Raw genomic sequence first — 25,889 nt, forward strand, 5'->3', positions numbered from 1 at the left:
TAGAGGTCTGTAATTTTTATCATAGGTACACTTCATCTGTGAGAGACAGAATCAAAAATCCAGAAAATCACATTGTATGATTTAAGTAATTAATTTGCATTTTATTGCATGACATAAGTATTTGATACATCAGAAAAGCAGAACTTAATATTTGGTACAGAAAACTGTGTTTGCAATTACAGAGATCATACGTTTCCTGTAGTTCTTGACCAGGTTTGCACACGCTGCAGCAGGGATTTTGGCCCACTCCTCCATACAGACCTTCTCCAGATCCTTCAGGTTTCGGGGCTGTTGCTGGGCAATACGGACTTTCAGCTCCCTCCATAGATTTTCTATTGGGTTCAGGTCTGGTGACTGGCTAGGCCATTCCAAGACCTCAAGATGCTTCTTTACGGAGCCACTCCTTAGTTGCCCTGGCTGTGTGTTTCGGGTCGTTGTCATGCTGGAAGACCCATTCACGACCCATCTTCAATGCTCTTACTGAAGGAAGAGATCTCGTGATACATGGCCCCATCTATTCTCCCCTCAATACAGTGCAGTCATCCTGTCCCCTTTGCAGAAAAGCATCCCTAAAGAATGATGTTTCCACCTCCATGCTTCACAGTTGGGGTGGTGTTCTTGGGGTTGTACTCATCCTTCTTCTTCCTCCAAACACGGCAAGTGGAGTTTAGAACAAAAAGCTCTATTTTTGTCTCATCAGACCACATGACCTTCTCCCATTCCTCCTCTGGATCATCCAGATGGTTATTGGCAAACTTCAGACGGGCCTGGACATGCGCTGGCTTGAGCGGGGGAACCTTGTGTGCGCTGCAGGATTTTAATCCATGACGCGTAGTGTTTTACTAATGGTTTTCTTTGAGACTGTGGTCCCAGCCCATCTTCAGGTCATTGACCAGGTCCTGCCGTGTAGTTGTGGGCTGATCCCTCACCTTCCTCATGATCATTGATGCCCCACGAGGTGAGATCTTACATGGAGCCCCAGACCGAGGGTGATTGACCGTCATCTTGAACCTCTTCCATTTTCTAATAATTGCGCCAAAACTTGTTGCCTTCTCACCAAGCTGCTTGCCTATTGTCCTGTAGCCCATCCCAGCCTTGTGCAGGTCTACAATTGTATCCCTGATGTCCTTACACAGCTGTCTGGTCTTGGCCATTGTGGAGAGGTTGGAGTCTGTTTGATTGAGTGTGTGGACAGGTGTCTTTTATACAGGTAACGAGTTCAAACAGGTGCAGTTAATACTTCTTAAAGAAAAACTAACAGGTCTGTGAGAGCCGGAATTCTTACAGGTTGGTAGGTGATCAAATACTTAAGTCATGCAATAAAATGCAAATTAATTCCTTAGAAATCATACAATGTGATTTCCTGGATTTTTGTTTTAGATTCCGTCTTTCACAGTTGAAGTGTACCTATGATACAAATTACAGACCTCTACATGCTTTGTAAGTAGGAAAACCTGCAACATCGGCAGTGTATCAAATACTTGTTCTCCCCGCTGTAACTTTATTTTGGACAGGAACTTCACCTAGTGCCGGGACCGAAAACGGAGGACGCTCTCCTTCACTGTTGGAGCTAAGGATTAACATTAGCTGGCTAGTGGAGCTGGAGGTTGGTTCAATGTGTTGACTTTGTTTAGGACGCTTTATATGATTTCTTTATTATTATTATTATTTAGTACCGGATTACAGAAAATGTGGTTATAGTTTCACTGTTTGAACTCTTGGATTTACAGCAATCGTCAGACTACCTAACGTTTCAACAACATTTAAATAGAGGAATGTTGAAGTTGGAACGTAATTAGTAGGGGTTGATAGCTTTGGAGGTGATTAACATTTATCACTTCATTGTGTCCCTATTTTCCTAAACCACTGTAGCCAGGTTTTGTTTTCATGTTTGGCTACACAGCTTCACAAGTGTCATTTCGCTTGGTTATATCACCCTGAAATATTTATTTGATATTTTGGATAAACTGATTGGAATATATTTTATTTAGGAGGAATAGGCCAGAGTTCTAGAGAACTACAGAGCTGTGTTGTGTGGATGTCACACTTCTCGGAAACACGACAGGGGTTCTGGCGGCAAGTGGGGGGAGGGTACTTAATCTCGGTTACATGTCACTACTTATCGAAGGTAAATCTAAACCACTTTCAGTTCAACTCGTAATTACCAGGATTGTTTTTGACAATGGTTAAAATGTCTCTTTTATGCCTGAATGTCAGTGGGTTGAATGCAAAAATTAAGAGAACTCAAATGTTTAGACCAAATATATTGATATTGCATTCATCCAGGAATCTCATTTGCTTACAGGATAAGGTGTATAAAGTTGCTTCTTCGACTAGTGGAGCCTCTAAGTCCAAAGGCATGGTTATTTTGATAAAAAGGAATATAAACTATAATTATCGAAAAGACTAGCAAAGATACTTCAGGCCGCTTAGCTTACATTTACAAGTCTATATATGGCAAGAAAGTAGCATTTGTGTCTATCTATGCACCCGCTGTTTTTGAGGACAGCATTTTCCCTGGGCTTACATGAGAATTGTTATCACTTTCTGAGTACGAATTGGTCATAGGGGCAGATATGAATGCCGTTTTCAATCTCAAGCTTGATTGATCCACGCAAACGTTTTCACAACAATCAGCATCATTAGCGTTGAATGCAATGACGGAACATCTCAATAATCTCTGATGTGTGGCGAGTTCAGAATCCGGGCATCAAAGATTATACCTGCTTTTCTGCATATCACAAATCATACTCTAGAATTGATTGTTTTCTATTCACACGTACTCTAAGTATGTGCGTTGCGCCAATACAAATAGTGCCTGTGACGCTTTCAGAACATAATCCCAAGGTTACTCAAGTGGATGTGAGCTTTAAGGTAAATAAAACATACGACCCTTCTTCAAAACTAACTTGTTCGTGGCTGAATTTCAAGCCAAAGTTGGTGAATTCTTAGCAAAATAATTCTGCCCTTGAACAAGGCACTTAACCCACTGTCCCTAGGCCGCCATTGAAAATAAGAATTTGTTCTTAACTGACTTGCCTAGTTAAATAAAGGTCCAATTTAAAACATTTAAAAACAAAGGACTCTGTAGAGGACCCAAGGTTTACATGGATGGCTACTGAAGGGTTTATCAGAGACTTTACATCTTCTTTTGCATCTCACCTCAATAAAGCCAGGAATCACCGAATCAAGTTATTGGCGAAAAAATTTGAGTCACTTGAACAGAACCTGAAAAGGAATTACTCAAATCATGTCAGCAATGATTTTAGGGTGGTTAAACTAGAACTGAATGATTTAATAAGGAGGAGAGCTGAGTTCATCGTGCATAGAGTGAGGCAGAACTATTATTTTAATGGGAGAAAACCAAGCAGGCTTCTAGCCTTAAAATTGAAACAAAGTGAATCTTGTACTTCTAGAAAATCTATTCAACCACCAGTTAAAGGTTTACTTTCTCATCCACAGGAAATTAATGCAATATTTCAGTCTTTTTACTGGAGTTATATAAACCTTCTATCCAGTTTGAACCAGACAACTGCAAGCAGTTTTTAGATAATCTTGATTTGCCCGTATTGGAGGAGATGCAATCTGCGGATCGGGGTCGACCCATCACATTAGAGGAACTGGAGTCAGCACTGAAAAGGTGCTAAAAGGGTAAATCACCTGGTCCGGATGGCATTCCACTTGAGCTGTTACAACATTTTTGGGACATTTTAGGACCAGTATTTATTTTATTTTTTTGGAGTCAATTCAGTCGGCCATAGACAAGGGTTAAATATATATATATATATATATATATATATATATATATATATATATATATTAACCTCTCTACTGCCAAAGAAAGGGAAAGATAACACAGACTGTGCAAATTATTGTCAAAAATGTTGTTTAAAAGTATTGGAGTTACAGATGGAAAAGTATTTGGATCAAAGTCGATTCACATGGACCAATCAGGTTTTATGAAAGGTCGCCTTGCAGCTGACAATTAATGCACGATTAATGCATGTAATACATGAACCACAACAGCTGGACACCGTGTGCTGTGTTGTCTCTAGATGCTGAGAAGGCTTTTGACAGGCTTGAATGGCAGTACTTGTGGGCTGTTTTGGAAAAATTTGGTTTGGGAAATAATTTTAGCGATATGGTTCGTGTGTTATATGCTAACCCTGTTGCTATGGTTTCTACTAATGGCATACACTCAAGTTCATCCCCTATTTTTCGGGGATGTAGACAAGGAGATGGCCTATTCCCAACGTTATTCATTTTGTCGCTAGAGCCTTTAGCAAAACATTTATTAAGGCAGAATGTAGTTGCTACTCCTATTCCTCTCATACCATTTCACTATATATATATTCTATCTTCTTTATCCACATTTCCCTGCGGTGAACAGAGGCAATGGGATTCCGGTCGGACCTCCTTTACTAGACAGAACACAGCGGCATACATGCTGCAGGCATGGTGCCGGGTAACTCTGCTGAAACACAGAGGTAAACAAGGCATCACATAGAACTCTGACTGTTTGTTTGAGAATAATAATGGTTCAATTATAAAGTTAGACCCGTTAAATTACACCAGTGACTGTTACCATGGAAACTATGAAGCCGTACACTCAACATAGAGAAACAATGATAACAAATGTCATGACTTGTCATTCTACAATAAAGTTATGTATGGGGAAAGCGTTATAAGAAACAAAAACGGGACCATACAGATAATTGTATGCATTCATATATGTGTTTTATATGTTATGTGTATCGCCATGTGTATAGTGCAAAGTGAGTGTTAACGTGCATGAAATTAAAATGGCCTGGGTTTCACCACGCGGTCCAAATTGTGGCCATCACACACATGAACGCACACATTAACACACGCATGTCAGTATGGTTGCACACTCAGAGGTATAGCCTCGCACATAGACTGTACATGCTCTCAAACATACGCACAAACACACAACTACGTATAGTAAAACTACCACTAACACTTACTTAAAGCATTCAGCTATCATAGTTTAGAACTTGTTATAATAAAGCTTATACTGTGTGGTTTGGTCTGTGTATGTATCAGCATTTCAACTGATTCAAAATGGCCGCCATTTAGTTATTATGAGAAGACACTAAGTCATTATAAAACGGTCATGCATGTTAACAACAAGTCCACCAATGAAAGTGGTCCTTTGTAGCTCAGTTGGTAGAGCATGGTGCTTGTAACGCCAGGGTAGTGGATTTGATTCCCGGGACAACCCATTTGTAAAATGTATGACTGTAAATCACTTTGGATAAAATCGTCTGCTAAATTATTCAAAATGACCGGCATTTAGTCATTATGAAAAGATACTAAGTCATTATAAAAGGGTCATATATGCTAAGGACAAGTCTTACAACACATAACCACATCATAATGCATTATAACCTACCTGTTGGCTTTAAGTAAAGTGTTGTCACACTACAAAACCTTGTCCCCAGGCTATTGGGCAAAGCATTTGGCAGAAGTGTCTGGGAACGGGATTGCCACACTACCACCTGCAACATACTGCACACATCTTCCTTGTTAGCAGTGAGAGTGCCTGGAGTCTGGGCTCGGCAAGCACACCAGTCCAACTGGGAGACTGGAGCTGGTAGCACCCTTACCCAATGGCAGTCACTGTTTTCAGCCTCATTAGGCACTTGGCCCACAGCCTTTTGCCAGACAGATGTTGCCTCTACACCTGCTATTACGCCTTCTCAATGCTACCTCCTGGTTCCCATGAAGATTTCTGTTGTACATTTTTGTAATTTAGTTGAAATGAATCACACTTCGGCTACATTATAATGAGACTTCCCAATGGCACTAAATCAAAGTAGGACCAATGTGGGCCCGTCCAATACTTTTCTTTGGCCCCAGCCTCAGTCATGGAAACACAAAAGGCTGAATCTTTAGGCCAAGCACCGATGTAAATCCCAAAGTTGGAAAAAGGACATGAAACCTAAGTCGGGTTCATTGAATGTTCTTTTGAGCTCCTTTTTTTTTAGCTTAAGGCAGAATGGGGAAAAATGTTTATTTGGGGATGAGTGAGTGTGCATTAAATAAAAAATAAAAAATACTTATCAGTATTGGGTGATTAGGAAACAAAAACAGAAATACATCTAATCTGATCGAGTGCCTGGACTAATTTGACAGGAGTACCTGGACACAGAGATTTATATCACTCAAAGCTTTAATTGTGGATGCAGTCCCCCTCTAGATACAATCTGTCGCATGCTGGCAATAGTCTCCTGTATCGAGACTGCTGTGAAACTCTCCTCTCATCCCTCAACAATCTTGTCAGACAATTCCTTATCTCTCTCTTTCTCCTCTTGCTTTATCACTGCAAACGCCAATCAGGCTTTCAGGCACGGTTCTCATGTTGAAGGGGGAATCAACGTGTCCCGTCGTTATCTCCGAGGCGGTGTGTTAGTGTTCCAGGCAGCCAGATGTAATAGTCAGGCTGGCAGGCAGTGCCTTGGTCTTATCAGTTCTACTCAGGTGAGCTCACTATCTACCTCCCGAATGACTCATTAATCAGTAGAGTGCTGAGGCGCCACTAGCTCAGACCCAGCACAGCCCAGGATAGACCTCAAGGCCCCCTGGGACCATAACTGCGCCAGCACTGTAAAATAAACCATGCCGCGACATTGGGTTGGTCACAGCAAGCACCCAATACAAATTCATGCATGTACAGTGTGCGCACACGCCTAGCTATACATAGGTGTTTGTTTGGTCAATGCAAAGGGTCCATGTTGCCACTTGCACACGAGTGTAAGCGGCACAGAGTTCGAGCAAAAAAAAAAACTAAAACAAAACAACATTCACAGTTATGTTATTGTCAGCTTGGAATCGATAGCAGTTTTATGCTAGATAAAGGCATGTTGTTTGTTTTTTATTTATTTAAGTAGGCAAGTCCGTTAAGAACAAATTCTTATTTACAATGACGGCCTACACATGCCAAACCCAGACGGCGCTGGGCCAATTGAGTGCCGCCCTATGGGACTCCCAAACGCGGGCGGTTGTGATACAGCCTGTATTCTTGTCATTAGATTTTCGGTTTGATAAGCATTTCCACATGGACCGTTTCACCCCTGGGCAGGTTAACCTGGGTTCAAAGCGAAAATGCCAAGGAGTCTGAACCAATGACATATATAAACCATGGATTGCTGATGCCATGGATTGGACATTGAGAGGCCACATTGGCACTCCCAAGTAGAAGCAGTCCTGCATAGGATTGAATGGAATTCTACCAGTTGAGGCTGCTAAAGGGGAGGACAGCTCTTAATAATGGCTGGAAAGGAGCGAATGGAATGGCTTCAAAACACATGGAATCCATGTGTTTGAGGTTGTTGACACCTTTCCACTTATTCCACTCTAGCCATTACCACATGCCCGTCTTCCCCAATTAAGGTGCCACCAACCTCCAGTGAATTTTATAGTATTTCAATTAAATTCTTCAATGACAATATTACATGTTTTTAAGCATTTTCCTGTTGTAGTGGGGACGATAACATTAGCAATCTCTGAAAAGTATACTTTAAGGAAAATGTTATGTATATATTTTTTATCTATGTTTAGCTGACATAATATAATTTAAAAGTATGAATTATGCTGTCTGCAATATAATACATGTGTCAAAAACAAATGTAGACATTAATAAATGCATTTCTAGAGCTTCCAAAATATTTTTTTACAATGGTGGGCGAGTGCCAAGATGGAGGCACGGTGGCTTTAACACAGCGTCAGTCTAGTGCAGTGGTTCTCATACCTCTCCTCGGGGACCCCCAGCCATTCCATGTCTTTGAACTATTCCAGAGGTAGCACACCTGATTCAACGTGTCTACAAATCATTATAAGCCCTTGATTAGTGAATCAGGTGTGCTACTTCAGGGCTACACTAGAACCACGGATCTAGTGTATATATAAATCATTGGTCTGAACCTACTAGCCTGTTCACCACAGGGTGAACTCTGTGCCAGTGTGAAAACGCCCATATAATTTGCAAGACTTTTAATTTGTCTCTAATCAATGTTTTATTCATCCCCAGACTGACTCTAATGCATTGGCTGTACACTCCATTTGCTAGGACCAAGATTCCAAATGAGTAGACGTAGTGCTTTTGCAGGAAATAATGTTGATAAAAGCCTATTACTGTGATTGTCTATGGGAAGGAAGAAGAGAGAGACTAACTGCATATGACTTGATAAAAGTATACTCTGTTCAATCTATAGGAAGGAGGAAGAGAGAAAGACAGCATAGGCGTATTATTGGAGATCAGGACTTGACAAAAGCCTACTGTATTCATTGGTAAAGAGAAAGAGAAAAATTGCCTAAGGATGTGAATCTCATGTTTCTGACTTAGGCCACAACAGTATTTATAGAGGAAATAGGATGTGAGTAATGGCAAGACAGAGAGACAAAGTGTATAAATGCTCATTGATCAGAACCTCTACTCTGTTACAAAAAAATAACCATACTGCATAGGAATTTAACGGCTGCATAGGGCTATGTTTTGGATGACTGGCTGCGAATGTTTATTGAATTGTTTTATTTCTGCCTTTTCTATTCCAGACATTCTGAAATTCACTAAAGCATCTCATGTATGTAACTTTAGTCTTTCACTTTGAAACTTTAGTCTTTCACTGTTTTCAAATGAAAACAGCCAGACAGAAAAAAAAGCCTCATATCATGATTCAATCATTTGGTTCCTAACATAGGAACCATTTGCCTCTAGGCGCAAATGCAATAGTGTTCGGGCCATGTGCTTTGCCTTACAGGAACACAAAGTAGGAGCTAGTGGAGCTGTCCAGTTGCTTTTGGTGCTGAATTAGGAAAAGCCCTGGAAGGGTTACAGCAGTACACTCAATTAAGCTCAGTTAGAATCACATTAAATCAACAGAATATTAACTATAGTTAGAGGGGAAATTCTGGCGTGACTGCCACTGGTAAAGCGTTGACAATTCAACATGAGACATATCTGTGTCATTTAAGGAATTCACACTGACACAGCAGTAGCCTATGATCTGATGTAAAAATGCGTAATCCACGTTCCTAAAAGCATAATGGCATGGATCGCCTAGGTTGCCATTTAAATGGATAAAGTACTATTAAAAAAGGCTATGTCAACAACATGAACAAAAATGTAAAGGAATGACAGATTTCAAAGTGATGCCAAGTAACCCAGATTAGATTGTTATCACAAACTAATAACAATGTAGCCCATACCACCATTCACACCCGTATAAAGGATATGTATGGAATAGGCTACATACATGCCTAATTAAAGTACGATGATATTGAAATGATTTCTGCTCGTGCCAACCCACTGGGCACAAACTGGTTGGATCAATGTTGTTTCAATGTCATTTGTCAATGTATTGTGACGTGGAATCTAAGTGGAAAATACATTTGATTTGAAAAAAAGTAATCTAAAAGTCAAAACCGTTGTTTTGAGTGTGACATTTTAACCACAGGATTATGTCATCATTGTAACTAAATTTCAACAGAGACAATCCTTGTATAAAATATGCTGAATTTGTACCTTTGAAACAACGTCAGATCTTCAACGTTATATCCAGTATATATATATTTTTAACTATAACTTGGGCAGTACCTCCTACTGGATCTATAGCTACCCTTTGGTCTCCCATCCAGGGTCATTGTCTCATGGCCATCTGCACTGACTGTACGCGCACTGGCTGTGACGTTATCGCGTTGGCCAAATGTTATAAAGAAGTGAGGCACAGTGCCAGCTGTCAGAGTCAGATACATGCTGATTTTTGAGAACATTCCCATAACCTGGGTACCATACAAACTTCATCAGCAAGCAGACGAATGAACTACCGTAAAGGATATTAAAACAAGCTCACACTAGGCTGCTTGATGGCGAAAGTTTGCTCAGGTGATCGAGCATGATTTGCCAATGTAGCCATTAGCCAGTGTGGCATAACTACAGAGAGCGGAGTGATTTTCAGAATAAGGAACTAGTGTTAGGCTGAGCTAAATCTAGATTTTTTGGGGGGGATGGGTTACACATTAATACTTGACATGTTGAATTCACGTTTCCATCTCAACCAAAAATCGAAGTCATTAAGAACAGGACTAAATCAAATGTAACTTTATTTAAATTGTAAATGTTTGATTTGGTCCTACTCTTCAGCTTAGATTTTTGGTTGAGATGAAGGCGTGAATCCAACATATCAATGATTAATTTGTAGATAAAGTGGAAATAAAGCCAGACCAAGTTCCACAGATGGAAATATCCAAGCAGGAGATGAATCGCCTTTAAAATGTTGATATTTGGTTGCATTGACAACCAAACAGAATTTAATGTCACATTTCAAATAAAATGAGTAGACAAGTTATATGTTGGATTCACGTCTCCAACTCAACCAAAAATACAATTAATATTAAGCCGGTGGCTCAGATGGAACTATCCAAGCAGTAGATTCAGTGCATTCGGGACCCCTTGACTTTTTCCACATTTTGTTACGTTACAGCTTTATTTTAAAATGGATGAAATAGTTTTTTCCTCCCTCAATCTACACACAACACCTCATAATGACAAAGCATTTTAGAAATGTTTGCAAATGTATAAAAAAATATTTTAAAAAATTGAATAAGACATTTACATAAGTATTCAGACCCTTTACTCAGTACTTTGTTGAAGCACCTTTGGCAGTCTTCTTGGGTATGACTCTACATGCTTGGCACACCTGTATTTGGGGAGTTTCTCCCAATCTTCTCTGCAACTCTTCTCAAGCTCTGTCAGGTTGGATGGGGAGCGTTGCTGCAAAGCTAGTTTTAGGTCTCTCCAAAGATGTTCGATCAGGCTCAAGTCCGGACTCTGGCTGGGTCACTCAAGGACATTAAGAGACGTGTCCTAAAGCCACTCATGCATTGTATTGGCTGTGTGCATAGGGTCGTTGTCCTGTTGGAAGGTGAACCTTTTCACCCAGACCTGAGGTCCTGAGTGCTCTGCATCAGATTTTCATCAAGGATCTCTCTGTACTTTTCTCCGTTCATATTTCCCTGGATCCTGACTAGTCTCACAGTCCCTGCCGCTGAAAAACATCTCCACCGCATGATGCTGCCACCACCATGCTTCATCGTAGGGATGATGCCAGGTTTCCTCCAGACATGGCGCTTGGCATTCAGGCCAAAGAGTTTTTGGTTTCATCAGACCAGAGAATCTTGTTTCTCATGGTCTGAGAGTCCTTTAGGTGCCTCCAAGCAGGATTTCATGTGCCTTTTACTGAGAAGTGGCTTCCGTCTGGCCACTACCATAAAGGCCTGATTGGCGGAGTGCTACAGAGATAGTTGTCCTTCTGGAAGGTTCTCCCATCTCCACAGAGGAACTCTGGAGCTCTGTCAGAGTGACCATCGGGTTCTTGGTCCCGACCCTGACCAAGGCCCTTCTCCCCTGATTGCTCAGTTCCACTCGGCAGCCAGCTCTAGGAAGAGTCTTGGTGGTTCCAAACATCTTTCATTTAACCTTTTCATAGGTGAGTTCCAAATATTTCTAACGGTTGCCCCAGCATGAGTTGTTTTAAGCACGTGATGTGAGAACGCACTCGCTATTCCAAAACGTGAATGTTACGCAACATGTTGGTTAACAAGAGCTGCATGCTCATTATCTATAGGCTATGTTTCAACTTGTTCATTTCTAATTATTTTCTAACAAGTTGTATTTTCTAACAACAGTTTGAATTGAGGTGTGTTCCGCCTCCTCATTAATTCATATAGAAGTAGCCCATTTCAGTGTTCACGGACAATTTATGTTTGAGGCTTTACTGAGCCGGACAAACTCCCCTTTTTGAGGAGGGCTCTTCCCCATTTCTTCCGCACATCAAGTATGCAGACATTTGCACGGTCTTTCATGAACTGGCACATATTCTGGCTGGCGCTCACATTGTTCCATTGAAGTTTTCCTTACAAATAATAACTTTGGACATCTGTGCGTTGCTATCAAAGTAAGTGCCTTATTTTCTGTATATCGTGTTTTCGTTTCAACTGTAGCATACAGTGTATGTATGTATGTATGTATGTATGTATGTATGTATGTATGTATGTATGTATGTATGTATGTATGTATGTATGTATGTATGTATGTATGTATGTATGTATGTATGCATGTATGCATGTATGTATGTATGTATGTATGTATGTATGTATGTATGTATGTATGTATGTATGTATGTATGTATGTATGTATGTATGTATGTATGTATGTATGTATGTATGTATGTATGTATGTAATGCACAGTACCAGTCAAAAGTTTGGACACACCTACTCATTCAAGGTTTTTTTTAATGTAAAAAAATATTATCTAGACTGTAGAATAATATTGAAGACATTAAAACTGTGAAATAACACATTTGGAATCATGTAGTATCCAAGAAAGTGTTAAAAAAATCAACATATATTTTCTATTTAAGATTCTTCAAAGTAGCCACCCTTTGCCTTGATGACAGTTTTGCACACTCTTGGCATTCTTTCAATCAGCTTCATGATTTCAATCAACAGGTGTGCTTTGTTAAAAGTTCATTTGTGGAATTTCTTTCTTTCCTTGAGCCAATCAATTGTGTTATGACAATGTAGGGAAGATGGTATTTTACCAAATAGGGCTAAGTCCATATTATGGCAAGAACAGCTCAAATAAGCAAAGAGATACGACAGTTCATCATTTCTTGAAGACACGAAGGTCAGTCAATCAAGTAAATTTCTAGAACTTTGAATATTTCTTCAAGTGCAGTCGCAAAAACCATCAAACGCTATGATGAAACTGGCTCTCATGAGGAACGCCACAGAGGATTGCAGAGGATAAGTTCATTAGAGTTACCAGCCCCAGAAATTGGAACCAAAATAAATGCTTCAAAGAGTTCAAGTAACAGACACGTCTCAACATCAACTGTTCAGAGGAGACTGCGTGAATCAGGCCTCCATGGTCGAATTGCTGCAAAACAAAACCACATGACTGAAGTACACCAATAATAAGAAGAGACTTGCTTGGGCCAAGAAACACGAGTAATGGACATTAGACCGGTGGAAATCTGTCTCTGCATGTGTGGTTCCCACCGTGAAGCATGGTGGAGGTGGTGTGATTATTGAATCAATTTTAGAATAAGGCTGTAACATAAAAAAATGTGGAAAAAGTCAAGGGGTCTGAATACTTTCCGAATGCACTGAATCTACTGCTTCTCCTTTAAAATGTTGATATTTGGTTGCGTTGTCAACCAAACACAATTTCAATATTACTTTTGTAATACTGTGTATTAGTCTTACAAACTAATGTAACATTCAACCTTAAAATGAGTAACACATTCATGGCCACATTTAGATTTCTTCTGTAATCATATTCAAGATAAGTTCAAGATCGCATGCATAGGTCATCGCAGGTCTGTGGGGACCTTCAAAATTGCTGCAATAATAATGTGCAGAATCTTAAACGGCATTGATCCCTTGCACCCAGGGAACCTCAACTACAATCCAGGTAATTGGTTCTGCTATTAGATGCAGCACTGTTATAACATCTGTTGTATAAATAAACAAAATATCTGACTTTGTATTCCCATTTAAACTTTGTTGTGCTTTTAAATGGTTGAAAGTGCAGTGAGACTAAACCTAAAATCAGACATTGTTTTTCCATTGGAATTTGGTTGAGCTTTTAGATGGTTGAAAGCATAGTGATAACTCATTGGCAATTCAACTAACTTTTTAGCTGTCTTTTTGATTGGGTGAATATAAAGATAACTGCTCAAATAAAGGAAACACAAACAAAGTGTCTTAATAGGACATTTGGCCACTACGAGCTACCAGAACAGCTTCAATGCTCCTTGGCATAGATTCTACAAGTGTCTGGAACTCTACTGGGGGGATGCGACACCATTCTTCCGTAATAAATTATATAATTTGGTGTTTTGTTTATGGTGGTGGAAAACACCATCTCAGTTGCTGCTCCAGAAATCTCCCATAAGTGTTCAGTTGGGTTGAGATCTGGTGGCACACACACACACACACTTTAAAACCCCCTAAATTTCCTTGAGACCCCCCTTTCAATGTCACTGAGATCTCTTCTTCTAGCCATGATAACAAAAATAATGGGCAACTGGACATTTTTATACACGACCCTATTCATGAAGGCAATCTCGCTTAATTAACTCAGGAAGCACCTGCTTTCAAAATACTTTGTATCCCTCATTAACTGGAATGTTTCCTTTATTTTGGCAGTTACCTGTAAATTGTAATCTCATTGCTCAATGTCTTAACCAGATATTACCCAATATAAACGTTGAAATGACCGTGGTATGCCCAGTTGGGAAACTATACATGAATGACTGCACGCCCAACAACCCTCACGCTACACTTCCCGGTGAGTCCGTCGTTTGAATGTCTTCACCGCCTATATAAAGAAGACAATAATGAAACAATGTTTCAGACGCCTCCCGAGACCGTGTTGGTGGCTGGAGGCATTTAAAAAAATCACCCTGGTCTTGCTTTTAACCCATTTAAACAAATACTTACACGTATGCGTGGTAAATGAATGCCCATCCTCTTGGTCTCTCCAAAACATTGTAAAGAAAATTCTGCAGTCTTCTGTAGAATACAGTTCTCTTTGGAGGCTTGGGTTTGCCGGAGAGGCTGGATCTCGGTTTGCTAAGGATGCTGCCCCGTGTTGTTGCCTTGGCGTCCGCACCTGCTATGAGCAGCGCCGCATCTTTGTTTGAGTCCGTAGCCCCAGGTTCTATCCCGACAAAGCCGACTTTGAGTTTTTTCTCCGCAGCTGGACCCGGGTAAACACCGCCGTTGCCGGATTTCTTGACCATTCTGCCGAAATACTGTCATGTGGAGCTTGGAGATTTTTTCCGCCCTTTACCAGGTAACATCATCGCAGTGCTGGGCGTATACAATGATTCGTAGAGCGCCGGAGACCCTGACTGTGCACGTTGCTGAGGCTACCCTGCCTTTCTGAGAAGCCAATTGAAATGCAGAGAAGAATCTGCAATGAACACAATTCTCCTACCTCAGCGTCTTCCGGCCACCTGACAACAAAAAGGAAATTAGGTGAAAACAAATGTTTTTCTTATAGCCTATATATAAACAATGTAAACACTGACAGTCAATCATTTGATTTGCAGTGTAGCCTTAAGGCTACAAACAAAAAGTGTACATATGATTTCCTCCACGTTTGGCAATCCATCTTTAAAAATTATATTACCGAATGAAATAGACTATGTTCAAGGTTTAGAACCACTCATCACAAGTCTTTTTCAAGCAATAATAGCAAAGTACTTCATAAGTTAGTGTTCATGTGGTAGGTTACTGTCCCAATTTGCCTACAGCTCCAAACTAATGCCATAAGCAAATAATACAACTATTCTATAGTGCTTGAATTACAGTCCTTGAGTAGTACTGATCTAGGATCATCCTAGATAAGCACTTTTAGTCAGATGCTTTATGAGATGCATTGGATTGCTACAGTATTCAGATTCTTCATTGCTACAGTATTCAGATTCCCCCCCCCCCCCTCCCCTTGGGGACACAGACCTAATTACATCTAATGACAGGCCCTTAAAGAGATGTTTGGCTACCATGTAAGTATACTTTTCTTAACACCAGAAGAAATCCACTTTTTTTCGAGCTGAAAGACGATGTCCAGAGCTTACCCATGATGTTGCACAATGATTTGTCAATAAGTCATCGGTTTAGTCAAAGTACCAGGTATTTGGGCTTGAAGTGACAAATTCGAACTGCCCACTTCATGCAAATCCATGTCAATGTTGTGTCTTTTCCTATGAGATGATGTGGAAATTATTTTTAGCCTACGTTTTCTTTCAGGGCTGGGTCTTATTTGAATGTTATCACCCACCAGTATGGTATTGTTTATTTATCAGAAACACCTGCAAAGTTGTTGATCTTCGCGAGTCGCAAATGAGCCTAAGCCGATGGTCAAGTCATGCATCATCCAAAACATGAACCACCAAACCGCACTTCTTAACACCCGCCCGCTTAACCCGGAAGCCAGCTGCACCAATGTGTCAGAGGAAACACCGTTCAACTGACTACTGAGGTCAGCCTGCAGGCGCCCGGCCCACCACAAGGAGTCGAGAGAGCTCAATGAGCCAAGTAAAGCCCCCCAGCCAAACCCTCCTCTAACCTGGACAACTCTGGGCCAATTGTGCGCCGCCCTATGGGACACCTCTAACACTGCAATGCAGTGCCTTAGACCGCTGCAACACTCGGTAGGCCCACACCTCCACTTTCTTACCTAAAAATGAACAATCCATTTTAAAATGTGTAAATGTTCACAAAATGACAATTTTACAAAAGGTATAATTGCATGATATTATTGTATTTTGCAACCCTGCTCCCCCCGTCGCCCCAAGTGTCTATCATATAATGACCAGGCACACACTAAAGAAAATTCAAGGAACATGTTTATTTATTTTGTTGTACTATTGTTACATTTGCAATGGTGTTTTGTGTCCGATGTGCTCAAGATGTTGTCACATGTCATTTGCGACATGCATCATAAGCAAAGTCATTGTAGCCTATCATTTCACTTCCCCTGTGAGAACCATTAGCATGGGCTGACTTGGCTTTGCTGCACTATAGCCGAAGCCTGCCAGCAGCCTACATACCAAAGATGACACCGTATTATTTACAATGTACAAAAACATATCTGTAATGGAAGATGCCAAAACTTGAGATAACCATAGATGGAGAAGACAAAGATACTGGTTTTCATTTGTGGCAAAGTTTTCCTTATATTTATGACAGATCCAGCTCCAGAACCAGTAGCCAGGTGGCAAAATTTTGAATAGGGTGTACGTACTTAAAAAAGAAAAACAGCAACAACAGACAATATTAGCTAGCTAGATAAGGTTAGGAATATAGCTAGCTATGGTTAGCATGCTAGCTAGCTAGCTACACTGACAGCAGCCAGTTCCCTATTTGTTGATGTTTCTCCAGTCCACATGGGAATCACCAGGACATTCTTTCCCACACAAATTCATGAGGGGTGGGAAAGTGTGCAAAACTGTCATCAAGCCAAAGGGTGGATACTTCGAAGAATCTAAAATAGAAAATATATGTTGATTTGTTTAACACTTTCTTGGTTACTACATGATTCCATATGTGTTATTTCATAGTGTTGATGTCTTCACTATTATTCTACAATGTAGGAAATAGTAAAAATAAAGAAAAACCCTGGAATGAGTAGAGTTTGTCCGAACTTTTGACTGGTACTGTATAAGGAGCCTGGAGGTGAAACCTAAACAAGTATTTACACTCTAGGGCTGTCAGGACCCGGTTACGAACCCGGGTCTCCGGAGTGAGAAACAGTCACTAAACCAACTGAGCCACGAATAGTCAGCAGAACCCAGAAGACAGTCCAATGGGATCAACAAGAGCTCACAGAGTACTAGGGCTAGGCGCTAACATACAAACAGAGCAAAGAACTGAGTAAAACAAAGGGTTTAAATACAATCAGGGGAAACGAGGCACAGGTGCAAATAATAATGGGGATCAAGGGAAAACAAAAGGTCAAAAGGCACAATGGGGGCATCTAGTGACCAAAACCGGAACAACCCTGGCCAAATCCTGACAAGGGCAGGAAATGCTTCAAAATAGGGGAGGCATTACAGTTTCATCGAGCAACAAAATCCCTAGTTTGAAAGCGACTGTTTACTGGAAGCTGTGCAGCGCCATTTTGAGTACTGCAAGCGTGGCCCACGTGGTCCAGACCCCTATCAATTCAAGTTCCAGCCAATGAGCTTCAGTCACTTGCCATTTGAGTGACAGCTAGCATGATGCACATTGACAGTTGCACAGTGAAAGAAGGCTGGCCCAGGCCTACCCCGCATTATCCAATGATGTTCCAGGTCGGGCCCAACGGCTCAGTAACACAGCAGAGAGAAAAATGTCATACTGCAAATATGTAATATTTGCAGATATGTACGCCATTTTCGGGGACCCGTGTTAGCTCGAGCGCTACTTTCAGAACTACTGGCTAAAAGTTTGCAAATCTTCTGGAAAGTCTCTTTAAGAACCCATCCCCCCAGTGGGTTAAGCAGGAGGAGGGTGATCTTGGATTAATTTAGCATTTTCACCAATAATGGTTATAGCTGAGATCCCCAAAAGGTGAAACAGCAACACAGTTCGCCCAAGACTAAAAAAGAAATAATCATATACAGTGGGGCAAAAAAGTATTTAGTCAGCCACCAATTGTGCAAGTTCTCCCACTTAAAAAGATGAGAGAGGCCTGTACTTTTCATCATAGGTACACTTCAACTATGACAGACAAAATGAGAAAAATATTCCAGCAAATCACATTGTAGGATTTTTTATGAATTTATTTGCAAATTATGGTGGAAAATAAGTATTTGGTCACCTACAAACAAGCAAGATTTCTGGCTCTCACATACCTGTAACTTCTTCTTTAAGAGGTTCCTCTGTCCTCCACTCGTTACCTGTATTAATGGCACCTGTTTGAACTTGTTATCAGTATAAAAGACACCTGTCCACAACCTCAAACAGTCACACTCCAAACTCCACTATGGCCAAGACCAAAGAGCTGTCAAAGGACACCAGAAACAAAATTGTAGACCTGCACCAGGCTGGGAAGACTGAATCTGCAATAGGTAAGCAGCTTGGTTTGAATAAATCAACTGTGGGAGCAATTATTAGGAAATGGAAGACATACAAGACCACTGATAATCTCCCTCGATCTGGGGCTCCACGCAAGGTCTCACCCCGTGGGGTCAAAATGATCACAAGAACGGTGAGCAGAAATCCCAGAACCACACGGGGGACCTAGTGAATGACCTGCAGAGAGCTGGGACCAAAGTAACAAAGCCTACCATCGGTAACACACTACGCCACCAGGGACTCGAATCCTGCAGTGCCAGGAGTGTCCCCCTGCTTAAGCCAGTACATGTCCAGGACCATCTGAAGTTTGCTAAAGAGCATTTGGATGATCCAGAAGAAGATTGGGAGAATGTCATATGGTCAGATGAAACCTAAATATAACTTTTTGGTAAAAACTCAACTCGTCGTGTTTGGAGGACAAAGAATGCTGAGTTGCATCCAAAGAACACCATACCTACTGTGAAGCATGGGGGTGGAAACATCATGCTTTTGGGCTGTTTTTCTGTAAAGGGACCAGGACGACTGATCCGTGTAAAGGAAAGAATGAATGGGGCCATACATCAGATTTTGAGTGAAAACCTCCTTCCATCAGCAAGGGCATTGAAGATGAAACGTGGCTGGTTCTTTCAGCATGACAATGATCTCAAACACACCGCCTGGGCAACGAAGGAGTGGCATCGTAAGAAGCATTTCAAGGTCCTCGAGTGGCCTAGCCAGTCTCCAGATCTGAACCCCATAGAAAATCTTTGGAGGGAGTTGAAAGTCCGTGTTGCCCAGCAACAGCCCCAAAACATCACTGCTCTAGAGGAAATCTGCATGGAGGAATGGGCCAAAATACCAGCAACAATGTGTGAAAACCTTGTGAAGACTTACAGAAAACGTTTGACCTCTGTCATTGCCAACAAAGGGTATATAACAAGTATTGAGACACTTTTGTTATTGACCAAATACTTATTTTCCACCATAATTTGCAAATAAATTCATAAAAAATGTGATTTTCTGGATTTTTTTTCTCATTTAGTCTGTCATAGTTGAAGTGTACCTATGATGAAAATTACAGGCCTCTCTCATCTTTTTAAGTGGGAGAACTTGCACAATTGGTGGCTGACTAAATACTTTTTTGCCCCACTGTAGTACATACTCTCATGTTGTGTCACGCCTGCAATGATGTCCAATAATGTCAGAGGAATTAAAATAGTTTTGCTGTTTGTAGTAACATCTTTGTTGTTGTCATGTCACAAAAACGGCAGTGGCAGGGGGGTTGATGACTTTTAAACACCAGGCTCTAGGACAGCCAAAAACAGTGTTCCTTTAGGAATCTCCTCCATGCACTCATAATTTGTTAGCACTGTAGAATGGAGGTTAAATCTAAGAGTAAGCTAGTTGAGGCATTTTGTTCAATTTATTCTACCGAGTCTTCTACTATAGGTTGATACAGTGTCTCTCAGGGGTGTAATTCACAGGTGTGTGTGTGTGCGTGTGTGTGTGTGTGTGTGTGTGTGTGTGTGTGTGTGTGTGTGTGTGTGTGTGTGTGTGTGTGTGTGTGTGTGTGTGTGTGTGTGTGTGTGTGTGTGTGTGTGTGTGTACAGTACTCAACCTTTTTTGTCAACCAATATAATTTATATCAACCTTTTACATTTAATCACTCTCTTCCAGAGGCTGAGTGGCCTTCCGGGCAAAGGTCAGATGAGCAGAACGATATTTATATGGCTAATAATGGAGGCCTGGAGGAAAAAAAACAAGACCAGTATATTAAAAATGCCTGTGCCAATTTCTGTCCCTGACCTCTTCTCTGAAAGAAACCACAACCAAAGACCCAGGGCTTCAATCTATATTCATTATGTTTGTTTTGTGGTGGGCACATAAACCGAGGACTGAAAACCAACAATTGAACAAGGCTTTTACATGCATATATTCTGCATAAATATGGATTTATGGTCTCTGTGGCCAAACTGTACAACTTAAAATGGAATAAGTATAGATATATTGGAATACTGTACTTTCAACCATGTAATATGGCAATAATACCACGATAAAAAGGGGAGTTAGTTAAAAAAAATATTCGCTAGTAATAACATTTCTTTTTACATTGAGCCATTTATTTAACTAGGCAAGTCAGTTAAGAACACATTTTTATTTTAAATGACAGCAAACCGGGAGTGGGTTAACGGCCTTGATCAGGGGCAGAATGACAGATTTTTACCTTGTCAGCTCAGGGATTTGATCCAGCTACCTTTCAGTTACAGGCCTAAATCGCTAACCACTAGGCTACCTGCCACCCCAACATTGTTGTTTGCCTTTAAGACCTTAAAGAGGCAATCTGTGATTGGTACATATATATGCATTTTTAATTAATGACATAGTCCTTATTGTTTTGTTGAACCAATTTTTAAAAAATCATTTGTGATTATCTCCAAAGGGTAAAGGACGGAATCAGCTCACATGCGGTAAATACTGACTTATGATTTGGTAATCCTTTAGTAAAACTATATGGAGCATGATATATCGTAACATACATAAAACCTGTCTTACAGAAATATGAATATTTATTACAAGCAAGTGTAGATCATATTTGGAGTAAAGTCATTCAGAACTTTGAATATACACTACCGGTCAGAAGTTTTAGAACCCCTATTCATTAAAGGGTTTTTATTTATTTGTACTATTTTCTAGTTTTAAACTAAATATACATTTGAAGTCGGACGTTTACATACACCTTAGCCAAATACATCTAAACTCCGTTTTTCACAATTCCTGACATTTAATCCTAGTAAGAATGCCCTGTCTTAGGTCAGGATCAACACTTTATTTTAAGAATGTGAAATGTCAGAATAATAGTAGAGATAATTATTTATTTCAGCTTTTATTTCTTTCATCACATTCCCAGTGGGTCAGAAGTTTACATACACTCACAATTAGTATTTGGTAGCAGTGCCAATAAATTGTTTAACTTGGGTCAAACATTTTGGATAGCCTTCCACAAGCTTCCCACAATAAGTTTGGTGAATTAAGGCCCAGTCCTCCTGACAAAGCTGGTGTAACTGAATCAGGTTTGTAGGCTTCCTTGCTGGCACATGCTTTTTCAGTTTTGAGCACAAATGTTCTATAGGATCTATACCTTGACTTTGTTGTTCTTAAGCCATTTTGCCACAACAATTCTCTTGGGGTCATTGCCCATTTGGAAGACCCATTTGCGACCATGCTTTAACTTCCTTACTGATGTCTTAAGATGTTGCTTCAATATATCCACACAATTTTTCTGCCTCATGATGCCATCTATTTTGTGAAGTGCACCAGTCCCTCCTGCAGCAAAGCACCCCCACAACATGATGCTGCCACCCACGTGCTTCACGGTTGGGATGGTGTTCTTCGGCTTGCAAGCCTCCCCCTGTTTCCTCCAAACACAACGATGGTCATTATGCCCAAACAGTATGATTTTTGTTTCATCAAACCAGAGGACATTTATCCAAAAAGTATGATCTTTGTCCCCATGTGCAGTTGCAAACTGTAGTCTGGCTTTTTTATGGTGGTTTTGGAGCAGTGGCTTCTTCTTTGCTGAACGGCCTTTCAGGTTATGTCGATATAGGACTTATTTTACTGTGGATATAGATACTTTTGTACCCGTTTCCTCCAGGATCTTCACAAGGTCCTTTGCTGTTGTTCTGGGATTGATTTGCACATATCACACCAAGTACGTCTCTAGGAGAGACGAGCGTGTCTCCTTCCTGAGTGGTATGACGGCTGCATGGTCCCATGGTGTTTATACTTGCGTACTACTCCTTCGGGAGTAGCTTGGCTGTTTTCTTTTGATTTTCCCATGATGTCAAGGAAAGAGTCCCTGAGTTTGAAGGTAGGCCCTGAAATAAATCCACATGTACACCTCCAATTGACTCAAATTATGTAAATTAGCCTATCAGAGGTTTCTAAAGCCATGACAACTTTTTATGGAATTTTCCAAGCTGTTTAAAAGCACAGTCAACTTCGTGTATGGAAAATGAGTTTTAATGACGCCAACCTAAGTGTATGTAAACTTCCGACTTCAACTGTATTTTATATTTGAGGTTCTTCAAACAGCCACCATTTGCCTTTATGACAGCTTTGCACACTCTTGGCATTCTCTCAACCATCTTCACCTGGAATACTTTTCCAACAGTCTTGAAGGAGTTCCCACATATGCTGAGCACTTCGTTGGCTGCTTTTCTTTCACTCTGCGATCCGACTCATCCCAAACCATCTCAATTTGATTGAGGTCGGGGGATTGTGGAGGCCAGGTCATCTGATGCAGCACTCCATCACTCTCCTTCTTAGTAAAATAGCCCTATCACAGCCTGGAGGTGTGTTTGGTCATTCTCCATCCTAAATCAGATGAGAAGGCGTATCGTTGCAGAATGCTGTCTTAGCCATGCTGGCGAAGAGTGCCTTGAATTCAAAATAAATCACAGTGTCACCAACAAAGCATCACCACACCATAACACCTCCTCCTCTATGCTTTACGGTGGGAAATACACATGTGGAGATCATCCGTTCACCGACACCTCTCACAAAGATACGCCGGTTGGAACCAAAAACCTCAAATTTGGACTCTAGACCAAAGGATAAATTTCCTCCGGTCTAATGTCCATTGCTAGTGTTCCTTGGCCCAAGCAAGTCTCTTCTTATTATTGATGTTCTTTAGTAGTGGTTTGTTTGCGGCAATTTGACCATGAAGGCCTCATTCATGCAGTCTCCTCTGAACAGTTGATGTTGAGATGTGTCTGTTACATGAACTCTGTGAAGCATTTATTTAGGCTGCAATTTCTGAGGCTTGGAACTCTCCAGTTTCATCATAGCGCTTGATGGTTTTTGTGACTGGGCTTGAAAGTTCTTGACATTTTCCGGATTGACTGACAATTACGTCTTAATGTAATGATGGACTTTAATTTCTCTTTGCTTATTTGAGCCGTGCTTGCCAATATATGGACTTGGTCTTTTACCAAATAGGGCTGTCTTCTGTATACCCCCTACCTTGTCACAACACAGCTGATTGGCTCAAACACATTAAGGAAAGAAATTCCCCAAATTAACTTTTAACACGGCACACCTGTTAATTGAAATGCATTCCAGGTGACTGCCTCATGAAGCTGGTTGAGAGAATGTCAAGAATGTGCAAAGCTGTCATCAAGCCAAAGGGTGGCTATTTGAAGAATCTCAAATATAACATTTTATAACACCTTTTTAGTTACTACATGACTGCATTTGGGTTATTTAATAGTTTTGATGTCTTCACTATTATTCTACAATGTAGAAAATAGTACAAAAAAAGAAAAACCCTTGATTGAGTAGGTGTTCTAAATTTTTTGACCGGTAGTGTATGCAAATGTAGATGCAGTAGTAATGCATTATTCAGCAATTAATGGTAGTAGTAGGCCTCCTACTGTAGCTACACACATGTACCTTATCACATAGAGAGAGCGAAAGAGAGAGAGACCGAGTAGAAGAAAGAAAAGACAAGACCAGGTTTCCATCCAACTTTATTCTGCGAGTAAAGTACGTCTGATAAAAAGGATGGAAACAGCTAATTAGTCAGTAAACTTTCCAAATGTCGACAAAACAAAAGGCAATAGACAAGGTGTGATTTTTTTACATTTTATTTTATTTTTCTGTAAAATGTATTTTGCGAAAAATGGCAGTGGAAACGCCTTTATGCACAAATGTTGATATAATAACCATCATATCGAAGTGAATTTGAAGTCCCGTGATGACATGCTGTGTGGTCCTCCCACTTCGACTCGAGGAAAGCATGCAGTTTATTAGGCTACAGATTAAATAAATGATGATGAACTTCACAGGGTGGTGAAAGTGCACAGTGATGAGCTTGACACTTCTTTCCAATAACTACAGAGGGTCTTATTCTGGTGACATGATGATCGATCTCATCATGTAAGCTATATCTGCAGTGTATCTGCGAGCTGTTAGAGTGCACCTGCCAAGACCAGAGTGGGCACATTCGCTATATAACACATTTGTACCGACAAAACCATCAGTAGAGTTGAAAATGCGATGCAAAACCATTTTTTATTCATTACATGGAAATGTAAATGTTTATGTGCACTACGTCATCACTCACAGGCTTTTATCTGCAACAAGTCAGTTTGATGAAAACACACCCCTCTGGTGGGAAAATGCTCATATTGCTTTTATGCAGATTTTAGAATATTCACAATCTGTTGCCTATTAGATGAAAATTTAACTAGTGAAGAGAAAGAAAAGGAAAGAAAGATTGCGATAAAGAGAATTTGAGATATTTGAGCCACCCTGGTTTTAAGGTGCTGGGTTTGGTTTTCATCTAGTAAGGCTGTGTTTCCATGACAACTAACCCAGTGAACAATAAGGCCTCTTCCTCTCTGTGCCTCTTGTCCCTGACAGCCAGATGTGACGAGGTGAGACTCCACTCCAACCCACACTGGTGTCCATCTTGTCAATACACAGTCCACAGATGCATCAGCTGCTTTCCACAGACTGCCTTTCTAACAGGACTGACAATAACGTCTATACCTGTAATATTCAATTATGCTGTTCCCAGAAACATTTTTAAATTATATAACTACTAAGTAGACACCTTTTCACAGCCTGGTGAAAAGAGGTGTCTGCTCATATAGTCTCTTTTGCGAGAGAGCGTTGGTTGTGATGATTCACAGTCGAGTTGAGAAGATCCTCTGTATGAACTGAGCCACTGATAGAGAATGATCGAATAGAATATGATGTTCGTTTTTTTCTTCCAGATTGGATACAAAGCTGGTTGGAGATGGTAACCATGGAAACTATGTATGCCTCATTCGCCATCACCACTTCAGCTTCAGGTAATGATTAAACTATACTGAAAAAATATATAAACATAACATGGAACAATTTCAATGATTTTCCTGAGTTACAGTTCACATAAGGAAATCAGTCAATTTAAATGAATTCATTAGGCCCTAATCTATGGCTTTCACATGACTGGGCAGGGGCATAGCCATGGCTGGGCATAGGCCCACCCACTGGGGAGCCAGGCACAGCCAATCAGAATGAGTTTTTCCCCACAAAAGGGCTTTACAACAGACATAAATACTCCTCAGTTTCATAAACTGTTTGGGTGGCTGGTCTCAGACAATCCTGCAGGTGAAGAAGCCGGATGTGGAGGTCCTGGGCTTGTGTGGTTACATGTGGTCTGCGGTTGTGAGGCCGGTTGGACGTACTGCCAAATGATCTAAAATGA

General features: G+C 40.6%; 1 protein-coding gene and 1 long non-coding RNA gene across 6 annotated transcripts in view; one reads left to right on the plus strand and one right to left on the minus strand.

The window, feature by feature from the left end:
• Positions 1-14,995, minus strand: part of LOC124003382 (potassium voltage-gated channel subfamily KQT member 2-like) — an 84,841-nt gene extending 69,846 nt beyond the window's left edge. For 2 of the 4 annotated variants that reach the window (XM_046311581.1, XM_046311579.1), the window contains exon 1: positions 14,528-14,995. In XM_046311581.1, the coding sequence (XP_046167537.1) occupies positions 14,528-14,829 (302 nt within the window). In that variant the 5' untranslated portion in view covers positions 14,830-14,995. The remainder of the gene's footprint in view (positions 1-14,527) is intronic. The other 2 variants (XM_046311583.1, XM_046311582.1) reach the window with 1 other exon arrangement.
• LOC124003384 overlaps positions 14,460-25,889 on the plus strand; it is a 48,969-nt gene continuing 37,539 nt past the window's right edge. For both annotated transcript variants that reach the window (XR_006833214.1, XR_006833213.1), the window contains exons 1-2: positions 14,460-15,067; positions 25,414-25,491. This is a non-coding gene — a long non-coding RNA (uncharacterized LOC124003384). The remainder of the gene's footprint in view (positions 15,068-25,413; positions 25,492-25,889) is intronic.

This window comes from Oncorhynchus gorbuscha, linkage group LG18 (assembly GCF_021184085.1).
Source record: "Oncorhynchus gorbuscha isolate QuinsamMale2020 ecotype Even-year linkage group LG18, OgorEven_v1.0, whole genome shotgun sequence".
NCBI classification, from domain to species: Eukaryota; Metazoa; Chordata; class Actinopteri; order Salmoniformes; family Salmonidae; genus Oncorhynchus; species Oncorhynchus gorbuscha.